At 39.3% G+C, this 16,774-nt stretch overlaps 2 protein-coding genes and 2 long non-coding RNA genes across 6 annotated transcripts; 2 read left to right on the top strand and 2 right to left on the bottom strand.

The window, feature by feature from the left end:
• Positions 1 to 162: 162 nt before the first annotated feature.
• Positions 163 to 9,740, bottom strand: ing4 (inhibitor of growth family, member 4). The gene is made up of 8 exons (XM_040030053.1): positions 9,611 to 9,740; positions 9,120 to 9,191; positions 7,947 to 8,113; positions 7,706 to 7,820; positions 7,500 to 7,611; positions 7,247 to 7,391; positions 907 to 968; positions 163 to 800 (listed from the first exon to the last, which is right to left on the bottom strand). Exons 1-8 carry the CDS (start codon positions 9,645 to 9,647, stop codon positions 761 to 763), a joined length of 750 nt encoding a protein of 249 aa, XP_039885987.1. The 5' UTR covers positions 9,648 to 9,740; the 3' UTR covers positions 163 to 760.
• LOC120732448 lies at positions 4,748 to 5,456 on the top strand. Its single transcript, XR_005695581.1, has 2 exons — positions 4,748 to 4,863; positions 5,173 to 5,456. It is a non-coding gene; the product is annotated as an uncharacterized LOC120732448 (long non-coding RNA).
• LOC120732447 lies at positions 8,439 to 10,595 on the top strand. The gene is made up of 2 exons (XR_005695580.1): positions 8,439 to 8,635; positions 10,179 to 10,595. It is a non-coding gene; the product is annotated as an uncharacterized LOC120732447 (long non-coding RNA).
• Positions 10,535 to 16,763, bottom strand: nop2 (NOP2 nucleolar protein homolog (yeast)). 3 transcript variants are annotated; one of them, XM_040030026.1, is made up of 17 exons: positions 16,631 to 16,763; positions 15,991 to 16,118; positions 15,853 to 15,895; positions 15,709 to 15,773; positions 14,447 to 14,685; positions 14,300 to 14,413; positions 13,805 to 14,030; positions 13,501 to 13,700; positions 13,241 to 13,330; positions 12,573 to 12,660; positions 12,344 to 12,484; positions 12,117 to 12,256; positions 11,935 to 12,024; positions 11,705 to 11,827; positions 11,515 to 11,612; positions 11,300 to 11,436; positions 10,535 to 11,207 (listed from the first exon to the last, which is right to left on the bottom strand). In XM_040030026.1, exons 2-17 carry the CDS (start codon positions 16,094 to 16,096, stop codon positions 10,789 to 10,791), a joined length of 2,319 nt encoding a protein of 772 aa, XP_039885960.1. In that variant the 5' UTR covers positions 16,097 to 16,118; positions 16,631 to 16,763; the 3' UTR covers positions 10,535 to 10,788. The 3 variants fall into 3 exon arrangements, with proteins under 3 accessions (XP_039885960.1, XP_039885958.1, XP_039885959.1); XM_040030024.1 differs by having other exon boundaries at positions 14,300 to 14,685; XM_040030025.1 differs by lacking the exon at positions 16,631 to 16,763 and having other exon boundaries at positions 14,300 to 14,685; positions 15,991 to 16,291.
• Between the last annotated feature and the right edge of the window lie 11 nt (positions 16,764 to 16,774).

Raw genomic sequence — 16,774 nt, 5'->3', positions numbered from 1 at the left:
ACAGAGAAAAGGTTTTTGAGGTAGTAGCTGTATTCAAATGATTGAAACACAATCACCCCCTCTCCCCGGTACCAATATTTCAGCTACAGAAATGACAATACTTTAAAAAAAAATTCTTACTTCCTATGCAGCACTCAGTCAAATGTTAAAATGAAATGGTTCAATTCACTACCACAGGTGACTAATACTGTCAAGGTGCAGCATTTTTTTTTTTTGTAATTTGCCCTCTTCTTATATCGAAAAATTAAACTAGTGTTCCAAGGCTAAGCACAAGAAACTAACCATATGACAAAGCATCAAATCATCCATGGTCTTTTTTTTTTTTTTGGAAGAAAATATAATTTTGTAGTTGTACATGTGAATACGGTATAGAGTATCGTGGAAAATTCAAATGTCATACCATTATGGGCAGTTATAGTGTTTATTAATCACTCAGAAAATAAAATGTAAAAAAAAAAAAAAAAAAAGTCACAAAAAGAGCACCAAAGGTAACAACAAAAACTCAAAATTAGTGTTAACCATTAAAAAAAACAAAAAAAAACCAAAAAAAAAACCAAAAAAAAATTTAAATACATTTGTAACACTTGGCTCCTTCAAACACTCTGCATCAGACCAAGGCAAGTACGTAAACCAAAATTTAAAAAGCACCAAATGTTAAGGAAGATGAGAAACAAAAAGTTCTAGTAACTAATGAAGAAATATTCTTCTCATTTTCCATCTGATCAGAGTCCGTGTTTCGTTCCAGGACAACCATTTGTTCTCACTTCCTCTTTCTGTCCTGAGAGCACCGTGGACAGTACCTGCATAGCATAAATGAAGAGTGGTGAGGGTGCACACTTTCAACACTCTTATTGAACACATTTGTGAAATTAGATCACAGTCTCAATTTCTTTTAGTTTTGTTTACCATTTGCCTCTCGGTTTGGTTGTCAGCCCCACACATGCGAAATGGAACCACTCAATGGAGCACTGGAAAAAAACAAAAACAGACAAAATACTGGTAAGTGTTGTGCAAATGAAGCAGTTGGGACAGACAAAAATCAAATTTTTCTAGAACACATGATGGAGAACAATCTGTTCAAAAAGAGCCATCACATGTAATATTCACAGTGTGGCTTCTGCTAATAAATCAGTCACACTGCCATCTGTGACCTTATCCACACAGCGAGGCACGGGGCTGCAGCACCTTAATTTATGGTTAGCATCTTGGAAATGTATGTAAGAGAGAGCCTGTACATGCACTTTATAAAGTATAACAGACACATAATACCATTTCAGCTTCTATTTTTTATTATTAATCTGATTTAATGCTCGCAGAGTCAGCTCTGTATGATACAATTATACTGTCGTGACCTTTTTTGATATGTGGATGGTATTTATTGATATTAAAATAAATAATATCATTCCTTCATTAAAGGGACCAGTGAAGGTACCACATTTTGTGTGCTTTATTAAATGTCACAAAGGGACAAACTGTCATTTACTCACTTCCAAATGCAACCTCTCTTCCTTTGTTAAGATGTACAGATGGCTCTTTAAATCTGATAATAGCAGGGCTCCATCCACTTAAAACGCCATTATAAGCAAATAAGTAACAGGAAATTAGAACTAGAAGGTGATTTACTACATATTAAACCACTTTCCACAATCCTCTGGCTTTGCCTTTATTGCATAAATGTGCACTCACCAGACACTTTAATAGGTACGCCTTGCTAGTACCAAGTTAGACCTCTTTTTGCCGTCAGAGCTGCTTAGTTCTTTGTGGCACAAAGACAAGGTATTGATTACGTTCTCAGAGATTTTGGTCCGAAATGACATGATAGCGTCACACAGTTGCTGCAGATTTGTCAGCTGCATATCCATGAAGCTCCACGATGGTGATGATGTCACATTCCAAATCACTTAATTCAACTTTCTTCCACATTCTGATGCTCAGATGGAACTTCAGCAGGTCCTTGACCATATTCAATTCAATTCAATTTTATTTATATAGCGCCAAATCACAACATAAGTCGCCTCAAGGCGCTTCATAGATACAGAGAAAAACCCAACAATCATATGACCCCCTATGAGCAAGCACTTTTAGCTACATGCATTGAGTTGCTGTCATTGGCTGGGTATAAACTACTAAAGCAGCTGCTGTATTTTTTTAATGCAGCCTCATTTTCTTCTCTTTTCTATGCTCCTTTCCTTGATGTGTCTGATTATGAACATTCTTCCCCTGTAGAATAAGCTAAAAACTGACAAGACCAGACATCTTGGAAAAAAAAAAAGCTTTCCACATACCAGGGTTCATACGCCTTTTTCAGGGTCAAATTCAAGCACTTTTTAAGCACTTTCAAGGTCCCTTTTCAAGCTTTTCAGATAACATAGTTCAATTCAACATATAAGACTTTAAGAATGCACAAGCATCTACTTAAAATCTATTGAATTTATCATCTGTGATATTATTATGTACAATTCCAATGTATTTTGTTCATCTCCCTTAAATAAACAGGCAGCCTTAAAGTATGAAATATTCATATATAGGGATGGGTACCGGTATCCGGTGCCATTTGACATAAACGGTAGTAACCAGACCGAAAAGCAGCGCACATTTCAGTGCTTTATTTCGGTGCTTTTTTTTTCCTGAGCTGTGATACACTTCTAGCCAATCATTTTACGTTTCCGAGGATAGTAGGCGGGTCCCGGTACGTACCTTCTTTTAGAGCAGAGCTACAGATTAAAAATGCCCAAGGCGAAGCGGTCAAAAGTCTGGCTGTACTTCACAGCAAAATATGCAAACTCAGCAGCCTGCAACAAGTGCTTTAAGCTGATACTGTGATACTGTCAAAGGAGGTAACACCTCAAATCCGATGAAAAACCTGGCGACGCATAGCGTTTTTTTTAAAAGCCGAGAAATGCGCCGTACTTGATAGCTTGCTGTGAGACCTCACACCGAGCACATCTACTGCGGGTGTGGTGCCTGTTATCGGACCCGGAGTTAGCAACATCCCCAAAAACGCGAAGAGGAGAGTCCTGGCCCCTAGCCCTACCAGAGTTGCAGAAATGATGAGGATGATGATGGCAGCAGCAGCCATTCTTCTCTGCGTGAGTAGCTTAATGTTGTTCGTGTGTAATTTACGTTGAGTAGGCTAACCACGTTATTACATTAATGCAGGTAAAGTGAACTAGCAAACATCATCATAGCTACGTGCGGCTGTCTTCTTGTTTGATGGCAGATACTCCCTTCACCCTGGCCAAAAAGGCTAAAATGACCAAAGAAAAAGAGGGAAACGGCTAAACATGAGAGGTTTTTGGATAAAGTTTGTGTTTTTTCCATTGTTTAAGCACTGCTTCCAGCCAAGAGTGATACCATATATGCCCCATAGCTGCAGAAAAGGCTAACATTGTTATCTTTTTACAAAAAAAACCAGCTGAACATGAGAGGTTTTTGGACAAATTTTGTGTTCTCCATTCTTTAAGCACCAGTTTGAGCACCGTTTGAGCACCGGCACCGTTTCAAAAGTACCGATTTGGCACCGGTATCGGATAAAACCTAAACGATACCCATCCCTATTCATATACAAATACACATATAAATGTGTGTACTGTCTCAGTGGCTGATTGTGCCCCACAGGTCTCGGTGTGAGCTTGAAGACATGTATGAGTTTTAAGTAGTTTAATGTGCAGGTGCTGAAGATAAACACATTTTGAATGAAAGCCGGGGAACTTTGATGGCACAGAAACAAGTGGCTATTCTTTGTGACCATATGGATATTACCATTTTTTCCAAATACTCCAAAAAGCTGGGGTCCAGGGTATAATTGGCCGTTTTTGACTACTTTTGATTTGGCCTCTATATTTCAACTTTAAAAACTGTTTATCTTGCCAATCTGTTATTTTCTCATTTTGACAAACTGTATCAGCACAATTTATCTAAATTCAGACAAAATTTAAAATACGAGTAGAAAGTGATATTTTTGACTGCAAAAACCACAGGCATGTTTAACGAATCATTTTCATAACTTGAAATGCAAATAGAAATTGAACATTTTTAAAAATATGCACAGGTTTTGCAAACAACAAAGTTATATGGTACTATTTACCTAAAAATGCAGCCAAGGCTGAGATGTTTTTTATATAACCATTTCAAACTATTTACAGAACAATCAGGTGTTCTGCATCAAATAAGAAGGCACAAAAATTATTTATGCAACTCCAAAAAATAGTTTGTGTCCACTATAACACAGATGAGAACAGCACAGGGATAAACCTGCAGGTCTGACAGCAGGTGTGTCACACAGCGTTTACACTGCAATCTGCCTTTGGTGGCTTTTTTGCAGCTACTGTCACATTCACTAGTAGAACTGACACACAAAACAAAACAACGACTACACTACACACTAACTACACAAGACAACACACTAACATGAGACTCCAAACACGGTAAACCTCACAAATTTCTCATGTATCAAAACTGTCTCTCTCTCTCTTTCGCTCACTCCTAAAACTTCCCTCTCTTCCCAAACAACCAAATGCCACATGTTGCCATATCATTTTTTTTGATTGGTCGACGTGGTACATTTTTCCACCAATAGGGAAGGAGTGTTTTTTCTTTTTTCACCAATGACTGTTGTTTTTCACTCACAATCAAAGCGTGTTTGCTAGCGCTCTCCTTAGAAAAGGCCGTTTTTACAGTTTCTTCCCGGAGTAAACGCCACTGTTTTATTAAAAACAAAAAACATCGGTTTTACGTGGCCTATCAACACAATTTAAACACTGGTATATAGTTTGAAGTCCGCACGTTCGACCCAAGTTGAAATGGAGACTCTGGGTCTGTCGACCCCAGAGGGTTAACCAGAAAGCCAAGTTAGCTAGTTATGTATCAGGCTAATGTTTAAAGCTTTCACTTGAGTAAATTAACTCATATGACTGCTAAGTAATGTTAGCTAAGTTCACAGCATATTCCATAATAGCGCTGCCATACTGCATCACACTCAGTGCGTTTCAATCATTTCTCCAGCGAGTTTGATAGCTAGCAAAATAATAATCATAATTTTTTAAAAATAGCATGTGTAACGTACACGTACTGGAAAATTATTTACTAGGACTCACCTATTATGCGACTGGAGAGCGCAAACTCCGCCATTGTTGTTTTCCATCAAACACTCATTAAAACAACGACCAACAGGTATGTTAGCGCACACATCCCCGACTGTCCGAGGGAGGGGCGGGGTCACATATTGAAACAGACACAAGGCAGCCAGGCGGGGAAATTTTGCGACTCATTTTATTTCTCTATCTGATAAGAAAACTGTTCAATCAGATAGTTATTTGTGGTGAATGAAATACAGTTACACTTTCAAGCACTTTTAAGCACCACATCTGAAATTCAAGCACTTTTCGAACCTTGAAAAGACAACATTAAAATTCAAGCATTTTCAAGGATTTCAAGCACCCGTACGAACCCTGACATACTGTAACTGGTTAAAACAAACACATGTAACTGCCGGCAACTTAAAAATATACCGACCATAAGTACTAAATGAAAAAAAAAACTGTTTCCCTGTGTTTGGTGGTTCCGAGGACATCAGAGGGATGTGTGTGAGTATTTCACTATAACCAAACCTCTTTTAATTTGGTTCGTATTGAAACAGCAGAACAAAACTCAAATAAAAGTGGGCAATCATTAATATATTTAATTTTGTTATTGCCAAACAAAATGGGATCAGTGGATATGTGGATAAGGACAGCACATTGAACCCAAACAACCGGACATCTCCCTCTCAAGTTCAGTAAAGACAATAAAAAGGGACATTTCATCTTATGCCAAAAGACAACTGTCACAAGCTAAATGAAGCAACTGCAAAGAAAGCATCCCAAGACTCTCTGTGGTCCAGCCTCCTTTGTGTGTTTACACAGAAATGCTCTTTTCTCCAGTGAAAAGAGCCAGAAAACACCAGAAAATATATAAAGCGTTCAGAACACCAGTTCTTGTTTCTGTTACTCTGTATGATTTGCCTTTATATTATGACACTTGAAGTGGGTTATAAAATTGATTTGGTTGTGCTCTGCGACCAGACCTTATCGTTTGGTCTAACTCCCAAAAACTTGCGTACGTCATTGAGCTGACGGTACCATAGGAGGAAGCAATCGAGGAAGCATTTGAGCGTAAGAAGCTGCAGTATGCCAACTTGGCAGCTGAAGCAGAGGACAGAAGTTGGAAGATCAAGGTGCGCCCGGTGGAATTGGGGTGCAGGGGCTTTGTTGCCAGTACAACAGCAAAACTGCTTAGAGAGATTGGGATCAGACAGGCACAACGACAGGCTATAAGAGAATTAGCTAACACTGCTGAGAGGACCAGTTAAAAAGGGCTGACTTCACTTGGGCAGCTAAGGCAGTCCAGCTAACCGTGAGAGAAAAGAAAATATTCCGCTCTTCTTCCCTTTTCTAGGAGGCAGTAGGGAGGAAGAGCGTACAGCCCGATCCGGCAGGGAGGTGTGGGAAGCCAGATCGTGCGCCCCCCTTCCGGCTCTCCTCTCTGCTCTCTCCTATCTTGTCCCTTTTCTCTTACTTCTCTCTATCACCTTTTCTATCCCTTTGAAGAAGTGAGGCTCCATAAATGCTAAAGAGGTAAGTATTATTTCTCAGTTGCAGTGAATAGATAGGAGAAAATAAACTGTAGAAAACTAAACAGAAGAAAGAAGAAGAGAAATAACAATTTAACATAAACTAGTGACACACTCCGTGGCCTGAGCAACCCTGGTAGGCCCTCATTGGACGAGGGTGTCTAGTGATAATGGGCGAAACACCTGATGAATCCAAGGTCCACTACTGACGATGTGTCCCAAATCTTAATATGATAATCTAGATCAGATCTCTAATCTACCAAAAAATTGCAGATTTGCTTGGGTAAAAGACCGAAAGTTGTTTTTTTTTCTGTATATGTCTGAAATAAAGATACAATACAATACAAAAAAGTTGAGGCACACAACGATATGTGTTGCTGGTAAAGTTCCTGGGCTGCCTTTCCTCAAGATTCTCTCCATTCAAAGAAATGCATTATCAGGGACTATAACATCTAGTCCTTTTACTGAATCATTACTTGTGCTCTGAACCATGTACCCTTTCAAATTTTATAATTTTCTAAGCAGGTTCACTGTACAAACGACAACACACATTCATCAACATTAAATGTAAATGTCCATACCAATCTCATGTGTCCTCTGATTGAGTGTAAGAGGGCATTTTAATACAAAACTCACATCAGTGTTGTCACAGCCGATCATCTCGCCATAGGAGACCTGATGACATAGGCAGTAGGTGGGCTCGTTGGGGTCCACTGGCATATCCAGCACATCGGATGGGTGCACGTTCCCAAAGTTGGAAGAAGGGCTGTTGAATTCTCCTCTGATGATTAAAAAATGTTGTATGTGAGAAAAAGAGTATGACACTAACTTAAAAGGAAAAAAAACAACAATGACGAGACCATCAAAAGCAAAACAATGTACAACGTACGGCTGAAGGAGTTTCACTTTCTTCTGTGCACTCTTAGGACTGCTGTCTTCATCTGAACTCTTCACTTTAGACCTCGTTTTAGCTGCCTTCTTCTCCTTTTGCCTGGAATCTCCTGGGATTACAAAAGCATGCAAGACACGCATTATATTGAGTTTGGATTTACTTAACTGAGCACATAACTGTGGGCAAATACAGTGTTAACCCACCTTTCTTCCCCTTACTAGAGGTGGAATCATAGTCTGTGCTCTCGATTTGCTTTTCCTTCAGGTCAGCCTCAAACCGAGCCAGATCCGTGTCCAGACGTCTGATGTGTTTATCCACCTACACAAAATTCAGGCCATGCTTACTTAAATACATGCTTACTTAAATACAGGGCAGTGTATTTTTCAAGTTATTTTCTCCCAATAAACATGTGTCTAAAATATGTTTATTTTCTAAGATACCAACCATTTCATAGGTCTGCATGGCCAGCTGCACCTTGTCATCTCCAAACTCCTTGCATTTACTGTATGACTGCTGGATCTGCCTCAGTATGGACAGCTTTTGCTCAGAGGAGAGAGTCCGGGCATTGGCAGTGTATTCTTTAGCCAGAGAGTCTATCTGACCTTTAAGATCTAAACAAAAATAAAAAAGATAATTAAAAAAAAAAAGATGAGAAGAACTTCTAAACAATGCTGTCTGTAATTACAAAGATAATTTTAATACCTCACACAAATAAGTCAAAATGTTTTTGAAAATAACACAATTGGATATTCAGTTTTCTTATTTAACAAGCATAAAACCAGCAACCTAAAACAGTAAATTATGATCTTAAGGCTTCAAAAATGTTAATAAACTTTTGGGTTCTATACATTCATCTTCTTCTCCTTATCCGTTTCTGGTTGCTGGGGTGGCTTGAGCCTATCCCAGCTGCCAAAAGCAGGATACACCCAGCACAGCTCGCCCTTCTATTTGCACAGCTAACACTGACAGACGGACAACAAATTTAGAATCACCAATTAATCTAACTCCATGCATGTCTTTGAACTGTGGGAAGACGTCAAAGCACCCGGAGAGAACCCATACAAGTACGAGGAGAACATGTAAACTTCAGGCAGAAGGACTTCAACTGGATTTAAACCCAGGACCTACTTGCTGTAAGTAGACAGCACTAACCACAACCAAACCTTTAAAAATGTTTTTGCTTAGCACATATAAATACATAATAACACACCTAATTGTTTTCACTCTGTATAATTATTATTGTTATTATTATTAATATTATTTTTATTTATTTTATTTTGATCATTTATTTGTTTTGGGGTTTAAAAATAATATTTAAATAAAGATGACTTAAAAATGTTATTATGTGACTCCTCATCACACATTAAGATAGGGTTCGAGCTGTGTCAATGTAAGAGCACTAAATAAAAATACATCCAAGTGTTAAGAAGAACAAGACAAATAATAATAATAATAATAATTAGGGGCTTTTTTTTTTAAGAACAAGGCTTTTTTTTCGTTAGTAATCTAATGATTCCTCGGACTTTCGTTGGGGTCCCTGTGTGGGGGTAACCCATTTACCTCCATTTAAGGACCGTGTTTTGTGGGTTAATGAAGATCCGTGTTCACTGAGCTTACCCTCTGTGCGTTGATCTAGATCCCTCATCAAATTAAAGTTCCTCTGCAACTCGAAGGGCAGGTTTTCTATGCCTGGTGTGGCAGGAAGGCAGGAGAACAAAGATTTTTAAGACATCAACACGAAACAATGAAATAACAACACTGGCTAGCTCAATCTAATGTCTGAAGTGATGCTTTTTCGGTTAAGCTTTAAAATTCTCAAGCACCCCATTAAACAACAAGTGGCACAAATACAGCTGACTATGAATGCTAACTGCATTTAACTTGTGCCAGTAGTGGCAATACAGGATGCTTGCGAGCCTTTCTTTGCTCCCTTGCGACGCGCTATTCCAGCAAATAGACTGAGCCTAAACCGCTAACCGTTAGAAAACCGTTAGAACACTCCCTTCCGCGCTGAAGCTGATCAGGAGATACACTACACAAAGAAATTAAACTATAAAACGACTAAGAATGTTTTTCAATGCGTCAGAAACACATGCAAATTCACGTACTGTCCAAATAATGCTCCAAATACATTCCCGCCGCCATCTTGGAAAATGTAAACAACACAGCTTCCGGACCGAGATAGAGCTGATCTGATTGGTTATCTCCAGAGCGCACCCAACACCGAAGGAAGAATCAACTGCCATCCAAAGTACGGCCAATTACAGGTGTAATACTCAAATTATCATATAGGTAATAAACAATAACAGGTATGCAAGAGCGTCCAAGATGTACTCCGTTTAGAGATGGTCTTTTGTATTTTTATCAAGGTTATTATAGTTAATCTCAACTAAAGAATAAAAAAATAAACGTCTTTAGGTGACTGAATGAAAATAAATAAATGAAACAACCTTGTGAAATTACAACACATATTACAGGAAATTTCTTTATATTTTCTGAAAATGTGAAATAGATGCAGCAATTTACTGGAACACATGTAAACATAAGTGGTGATGATCTGAACCAAAAATTTCAAATTTGGATTTGTGAGTCTGTAAGACCGGTTTCCACTGATTTTCAGTCCAGTTCTTGTCTAATTTGGCATACCTCAGCTTTTTCCCCATTTCCCTTCTTTAGACAATGGAACGGTGGCCGTCGAGAACTGCTGAGACTTCTGATGCCCCTTCAGCAAACAGATGGATTCAGAAGGACCTCTCAGGTCCCAAGTCAAGTCTTTGCTGGATTTGTTAGTTTTTTAAGAAAATTACTTTTAAACACTGTTCATCTGCTGTAGATTTTTTTTTATACCCACCACTCCTCCATTTGTCCAATTTCCTCAAATTTTTTTTAAGGACACACTGCACATTGCGCTAAAATAAGTTTTTAACTACAAGCTTTTTGAGAATAATCTGATATGTTTGGACACAACACTGTTTCATCCTTTGAGTTAGGTGCCTCTTTTGTGTGTGAATGATTCATAGGTCAGTATTAAATGTTCTTAAAAGATTTATTTCTCACAGGATTATGGAAAGCATTGAATCTGTATACAGAAATAAAAAAAAAAGAAAGCTCCAGCTTTAGTAGGAGCATTGTTTGTGAGTCCAATCATCAGCACGCAGCCATGTTACAATCACGTTTGACACAATTGCTGCACAAACAGAGCAGCTTCATCAGACAGAGGTGGATCCAGGTGTGTAACAAAGCTTTAATATAATCCAAACATGCATTTAACACACTGTCACTTTTTTTATTGTTTTTGCAACATGTGCTTCAACTTGTTGAATTTATTCTTCCCCATTCTGTTCTTGGCCTTCATGGGTGTTTTCCTCTTTGTGGCCTGCTTTTTCTCAAACCTGCTTCCGTCCTTTGTGTCAGCTTTTGATGCTTTACCACCATCTGTTGCCTTCTTGGCTTCTGTGCCCTTCACAGTTTCTCCATCCATCTTGGCGACTTTTGCCTTTTTTGGTCCAGTATGCAACTCCTTTTTGCCTTGTGAGTTGATGATTGCCTTTTTCGTGACTGCTGCTGTTCCATTGGCTTTGTTTTCTTGCTTCAGGCCGCCTGCCTTGTTGAGGACAGTCTTCTTTGTCTTGTCGCTCTTGGACCTTTTCTCTTCAGGAGCTTCTGTGGCCGCTGTCGTCTCAGGAGCCTCTGCCTTCTCATCTTCTACAACAACAACAAAGACAGATGTTTAGTTAGTGATGAAAGGGAAAATATCATGATAAACGTAGGCATGAAGCTATGACAAAAACTCTTACCATTCCCTGGTGGTGCAGTTGGAATAATGTTGGAGAACTTCTTCAGCTTGGCCACAAAGAATCCATCCATGTTGTGGGAGTGAGGGTAAAATCGTCGCGTGAGTCGCAGAGTTGGATGGAACCTGAACTTTTTGAAACTAAAAGAAGGAAAATATTCATGTTTTATTCAATTTCTTACTTGCTCCTAAAATAATAACACTGGTTATCCAACTTACTTGGTGAAGCCTTCCTTGCCAAAGTCGAGTCCTGTGGGAACTAATTTGACGTTTCTTTTCTTTAAAGCGTAGTCCACCACCCATTCATTCTCCTCCACCTAGTTGAAAAAAATGCAATCACTTACCAAGCTCGTCTGATATTTACTATGTTTGTACATAAATTTGGTAGAAATTCAGAGTTTCCACATACAGTTATTGAACACGTGCAGTAGACCAGATATCCTCCCGATGGGGAATCAGCATTGACCGAGTCGATGGCAGACAGAATCAATTCTTTCTGCAAGTGAGCACAACGATTGATATCCACCTCATCCTGTCAGTGAACAGAAGGGCAAAAAGAAACAAGTATTAACACACTACTTAAAGCAAACAGACGTGTGTGTATATAAAGACAGAAAAAGTTTCTTTCTTGGTTTTTACCTTGCTCGTCTTCACAGCTGGATCTTTAGCAATGACTCCTGTGCCTGAGCAGGGTGCATCAAGCAGCACTCTATCAAAGCCACCCATGACCTTAAAGCAGAATTCCAACAGGTCAAAACATTGGAACCGTAATAAGGCTTAACCCCACAGATATTGGTGATCTACACATTTAGACAGGATACCTTTGGGAACTCTCTGCCGTCATAGTTGCAGACCACAGTGTTGGTGACCCCCAGACGGTGGATGTTTCCCACCACACTCTTCAGTCTTTCAGCATTGGCATCATTAGCCACTATTACCCCTGTGTTTCTCATCAGCTGAGCTAAGGGTGAGAACATCTGCATAAGGACTCCACTATTTTTAAGGGTGAAATGACAACATAATTTGCAATAAAGGCAATACATCTTACCGATATAGGTAGTCTTTCCTCCTGGAGCTGAGCTCATGTCCAATACCAACTCTCCCTCCTGTGGAGACAGCGCCATGACTGGCAGAAAGCTGGAGGCTCCTTGGAGCATGTAATGACCGGCCAGATACTCCGGAGTTGCACCTAGTTAACATGTAAAGAAGCTGCAGTCACACTCAGATAGCATCCTTAATTGCTCAAGTTGGTCACTTACATAACTTTTGAAACCTACCTATAGGTACTGAGGAGTCATAGATAACTAAACCCACTTTAGACCATTTCCCCAGTGGATCAAGGTTCACTCCTCTGTTGATTAAAGCCTAAACAAGGAAAAGCACAAACAAGTGAATTCAATATGTAAAGACTTGAGTTTCCTCCTGTCATTTAAGTAGTTTTTCCTTTTATGACAACTTGGTGAGTGTTTGAGAAGTTGGCCCCTCCCACAATAAGGGTGACCACAGCCCTCAATAGGAGGCCTATGGCACCGCTCCCTCTGTGCAACAGATTTTAACCTAGCAACCAACATCCAGCAACCAAGTATCAACCAGGCAGGGGATGCACATTTCTCCCTGATCACATTGGCAGATGTCAATGACTGCTTTTTAGGCTTGTGAGACTTTGCTTCTTAACTCCATAATCAACAGTAAATCCATTAATAGATATAATATATATGTAATATTCTATAGATCTTCTTCTGAAAATGCCAACCTAAGTACAGAATTCTTCATCCTGGCTGCCAAATTTTTGTTCAACAAAAACAATTCTATATCACAACAGATACAATCTTTAAAGCAATAAACTACCAAATAGCTAACAGTCATGACACACATTATGTATTTTAACTTGTTAAAACATTCTAAATGCCAATTTTGTCCATGTCTCTTAAGATCAGGCACCTACCTGTGCAAGGTCCCGCCTCCTTGTTTTCAGTGTATTGGTTCGAATAGTGACAGGTCTATGAATTTCATTGGCCTCGAGGAAATCAACCAGCTGTAAGGCAGAAGGAAAATATAATGTTTGAAGTCAAATAGATATTCTCAGCTAGACCTTGCATGTTTAAATCAATGCATCCATGAATTCTTTTAAATCAGGATTTAATGAAAAAACATACAAACAAACCCAAAAAAACAAACCAAAACCATGCACGGAAGAAAACACACCTCTGAAAGAGGGAATAGCTCCATAAATTTTTCAATGAGGAACTCGTTGTAGCTGTAATAGGTGCAGAGATCTTTTTTCAGAAGTGAGATGTAGTCTGCTCGGTCTTTCCCCTCCTCTCTTTTTGTTGAGAAATTGCACAGGAGGTCAATGTTGTCCTTTATCCGCTGATAGATTGCCTTCAGGTCTAGAGGCAGAAGTCCTAGAAAATGTGGACCAAAAAAATAAGTTTTGATTGTAGAAAATCAGAGAATTTCTTTTTGCACATTTGCTGCTTTAAAAGACAAAAACTTCACAGAAACTCACCCTCCTCTGGTTTAGGAAGCCTGAATTTATCTTCTTCGTCAATGTTTGTTTTTAGTTCATCTTCTTCATCCATGTCAGCATCAGATTCCTGTTCCTGTTCCTCCTCCTCCTCGTCATCATCCTCATCCTCTTCATCCTCTTCATCATCGTCATCTTCATCACTATCAGGAGCCTTGGACTTTTTCTGCTTTTTTTCTTTCTTGGCTGCGCGTTCAATGGGAAGAAGCTGGAGGTAGAAAAAAAAACAAAAAAACAGCTCTAAGTTAACCAGCCTCTGCTACAATGTTCTCTTAAAAATGTAACTGTAATAAGGCCTAGTGCCACTGAAAACAGAATACTCTCCCGATTTTGTAGCTCATAAGTGAAAATTTTCTAATAAAATGAGGCTTCAAACTTCACATTTCCAGGCTGGAAGAATATTTCGTTTCAGCTTCTGAATAAAACTAAAAAAAAAAATAATTAAAAAGGGTAAAAAAGGTTAGAAAGAGCACATACATCCTCTCCATCACTGTCATCTTCTGCTGCTTCATCGCTGTCATCCTGAACACCATAGTCATCAACCATGTCATCATCATCATCATCATCATCATCGCCTTCATCATCATCATCATCGCCTTCATCATCATCATCATCGCCTTCATCCTCATCATCATTGTCGTCGTCGTCATCATCGTTGGCCTCCTCTTTTTTCACTCTTTTTACACCCTTCTTCTGCTGGTCTTTGCCTCCCTTCTTTTCTACAACCTTTTCTTCCTCTTCCTCCTCCTCATCATCATCTTCTTCTTCCCAGTGTTCATCACTGTCATCCTCACTTTCTTGTTCATCAATCTTGCGCTTCCTCTTTGACGGTTTCAACCATTTGCTGTTCTCATCTGTGAACCCTTTAGGGAGAAAGAAAGAAAGAAAAAACTGTAAATATATGTGTATTTATTCATTTATTTCCTTGACATTTAAGGGTCTTAAATGTCACGAGCTGAAATCATGACACATACAAGATGCATTAATAATCAATATCCATCCATCCCTCCCTCCATTCCCTTTCGGTTTTCCTATCAGGATTGTGAGTGGACTGACAACTGGACCAAGCTGTTAGCAAGCCAGCCGAGAGATGCAAGCTCAAAAGCCTCTGGATAGCTCCAGGACCTCTTCCCAGTGGAACGGGCTTGAAACAACTCACTTAGGAGGTGCCAAAGAGTCTTTCTGGTGAGATGCCCTAACCACTTCAACTAGCTTTTTTCCATGTGCAGGAATAATGGCTCCACTCAAAACCCCTCCTGAATGACCAACCTCCTCACCGTGAACTTTAAGGATGAGTCCAGACAGCCTTCAAAAGGAGTTCATTTCTGCTGGTTATATCACCAATCTTATTCTTTCAGTCACTACCCAAAGCTCACACAACAGTAAACCAGTACAGGAGCTGCATAACTGCTAACGCACCAATACTTCTGCTAGTCTCATGCTCCTGTCTCCCTTCACTCATGAACAAAATTCTGAGGTTAACAAACCAGTTTCAGTAACTTGGGATTAGACTAACAAGGCCACCTCCTGATCTACATAGCACTGAACCCCTTGGACCCCTCCTTCAGGTGGTGAGACCCAAGAGGACGAACAGCAGATGCTGCCAACGAGCCGCGGAAACCCCAATCCAGGTGAAGTAAAATGTTTCAATCCTTGTTTTTCCATAGAAGGCTTATGAATCACATTTAGTCTGGCTGTTCACCTTGGACCATTATCCCTTGCCGATATTCCCATAATTGCCTTTGATAATCAATAATAAACAACTGCTTACATAGCTGTAATGATACTGGAGAAGGATGGTCCATCAAAACAACAATCTCATGCTTGCATCTGGGCAAATATTTAAATCATGCGTTGACCAGACTGAGCAAAAGTTAATTGTTTACCTTTCTTAGGCTTTTCCTCAGCAACATCTTTGGGCTTTTTCAAACTCTGGATTCTCTTTGCAGCTCTGAAACATTTTAACATAAATTAGGAGCTTGTAAACACATTTGTTTTATGTCATGTTACATCCTCAGTCCACCTCTTACCTTTTTCTGGCTCTACTTGAGAGACGTTTTGATCCAGTGTCCTCTGCAAAGGTTAAATATAAAAAATAACACAATGTTGACAGCGTGTTTTACTAAACCTCCAAAACAGAAACTTTTGACTTGGAAAGGGATAGTTACCATCAGTTATAAACTTGGCCAACTCTGTCTCTGCTCCCTGCTGCTTCCGGGTTTTTTTACCCGGACCTTTCTTCAACTTCTTGGAGGGATCCAACTTCCGACCCATGATTTCCTTCTACACAGACAGTCTGAAAAAGAAAACACAGCAAGAGTGTTTTAAAACCCTAAGACAAAACAAAAAATACAGTATATGTGAAAGAGAGGAGCGTCATTGAAGAAAAAAAGTAAAACTGTTTTGGATGGAGATCTGCGGGAAAGAAAACCGTCCAACATCAGTACAATAAATTCAGCTTCAACACAACCAATGCTCTTTATAATTATAAGCAGTGATTAAATTATGTAGTGTTACAGAGAGGGTCTCTTTACTGTTGAAACAGTAATAAATATGTTTGGTTATAACAAATGATAAATCGTTTATTACAAATTCTCCCACTTCATCTGCTGGGGATTAAACTGTTTAAATATTAATGTATGATCAGACTGTTATCAAATAGTCTCGTTAAAAACTTGTGACCAGTTTCACAGCCATTACCTGACCGCACAGTTTTAAAAACTATACCCTTACAACTCAAAGCTTATCGCCACTGAACCGCTCTTTAGCTGCAGCGCGAATCGCAGCATCGATTCTTCAAATACTCACCAATAAACCGGATACTTTAAGGTCCGCAGACACTAATTATAGTGTGATTGTGGAGCGATGCAGGACGAAAATTCCTACACGTGAAATTTTCTTCAACACGTTGTAGCGTGACATCCGGCGCACAATAGTGACGAAAGGGTGGCG

Source organism: Simochromis diagramma, unplaced genomic scaffold (assembly GCF_900408965.1).
Source record: "Simochromis diagramma unplaced genomic scaffold, fSimDia1.1 OVJJ01000361.1, whole genome shotgun sequence".
NCBI lineage: Eukaryota > Metazoa > Chordata > Actinopteri > Cichliformes > Cichlidae > Simochromis > Simochromis diagramma.
The sequence above is the reverse complement of the archived record's forward strand: the minus strand, read 5'-3'. Positions and strand labels throughout refer to the sequence as shown.

What these genes read in the sequence shown, in the direction of transcription:
- ing4 (XM_040030053.1), bottom strand. Translation starts at nt 9,647, where the DNA reads ATGGCGGCGGGAATGTATTTGGAGCATTATTTGGACA. An exon ending in CCATGCAGACCTATGAAATG is followed by an intron (nt 7,821 to 7,946) that starts GTTGGTATCTTA and finishes AATTTTGTGTAG; the next exon opens with GTGGATAAACACATCAGACG. An exon ending in CTCTAGTAAGGGGAAGAAAG is followed by an intron (nt 7,612 to 7,705) that starts GTGGGTTAACAC and finishes TTGTAATCCCAG; the next exon opens with GAGATTCCAGGCAAAAGGAG.
- nop2 (XM_040030024.1), bottom strand. Translation starts at nt 16,096, where the DNA reads ATGGGTCGGAAGTTGGATCCCTCCAAGAAGTTGAAGAAAGGTCCGGGT. An exon ending in ATGACAGTGATGGAGAGGAT is followed by an intron (nt 14,031 to 14,299) that starts GTATGTGCTCTT and finishes TTCTACCTCCAG; the next exon opens with CTTCTTCCCATTGAACGCGC. An exon ending in AACTGCACCACCAGGGAATG is followed by an intron (nt 11,208 to 11,299) that starts GTAAGAGTTTTT and finishes TTGTTGTTGTAG; the next exon opens with AAGATGAGAAGGCAGAGGCT.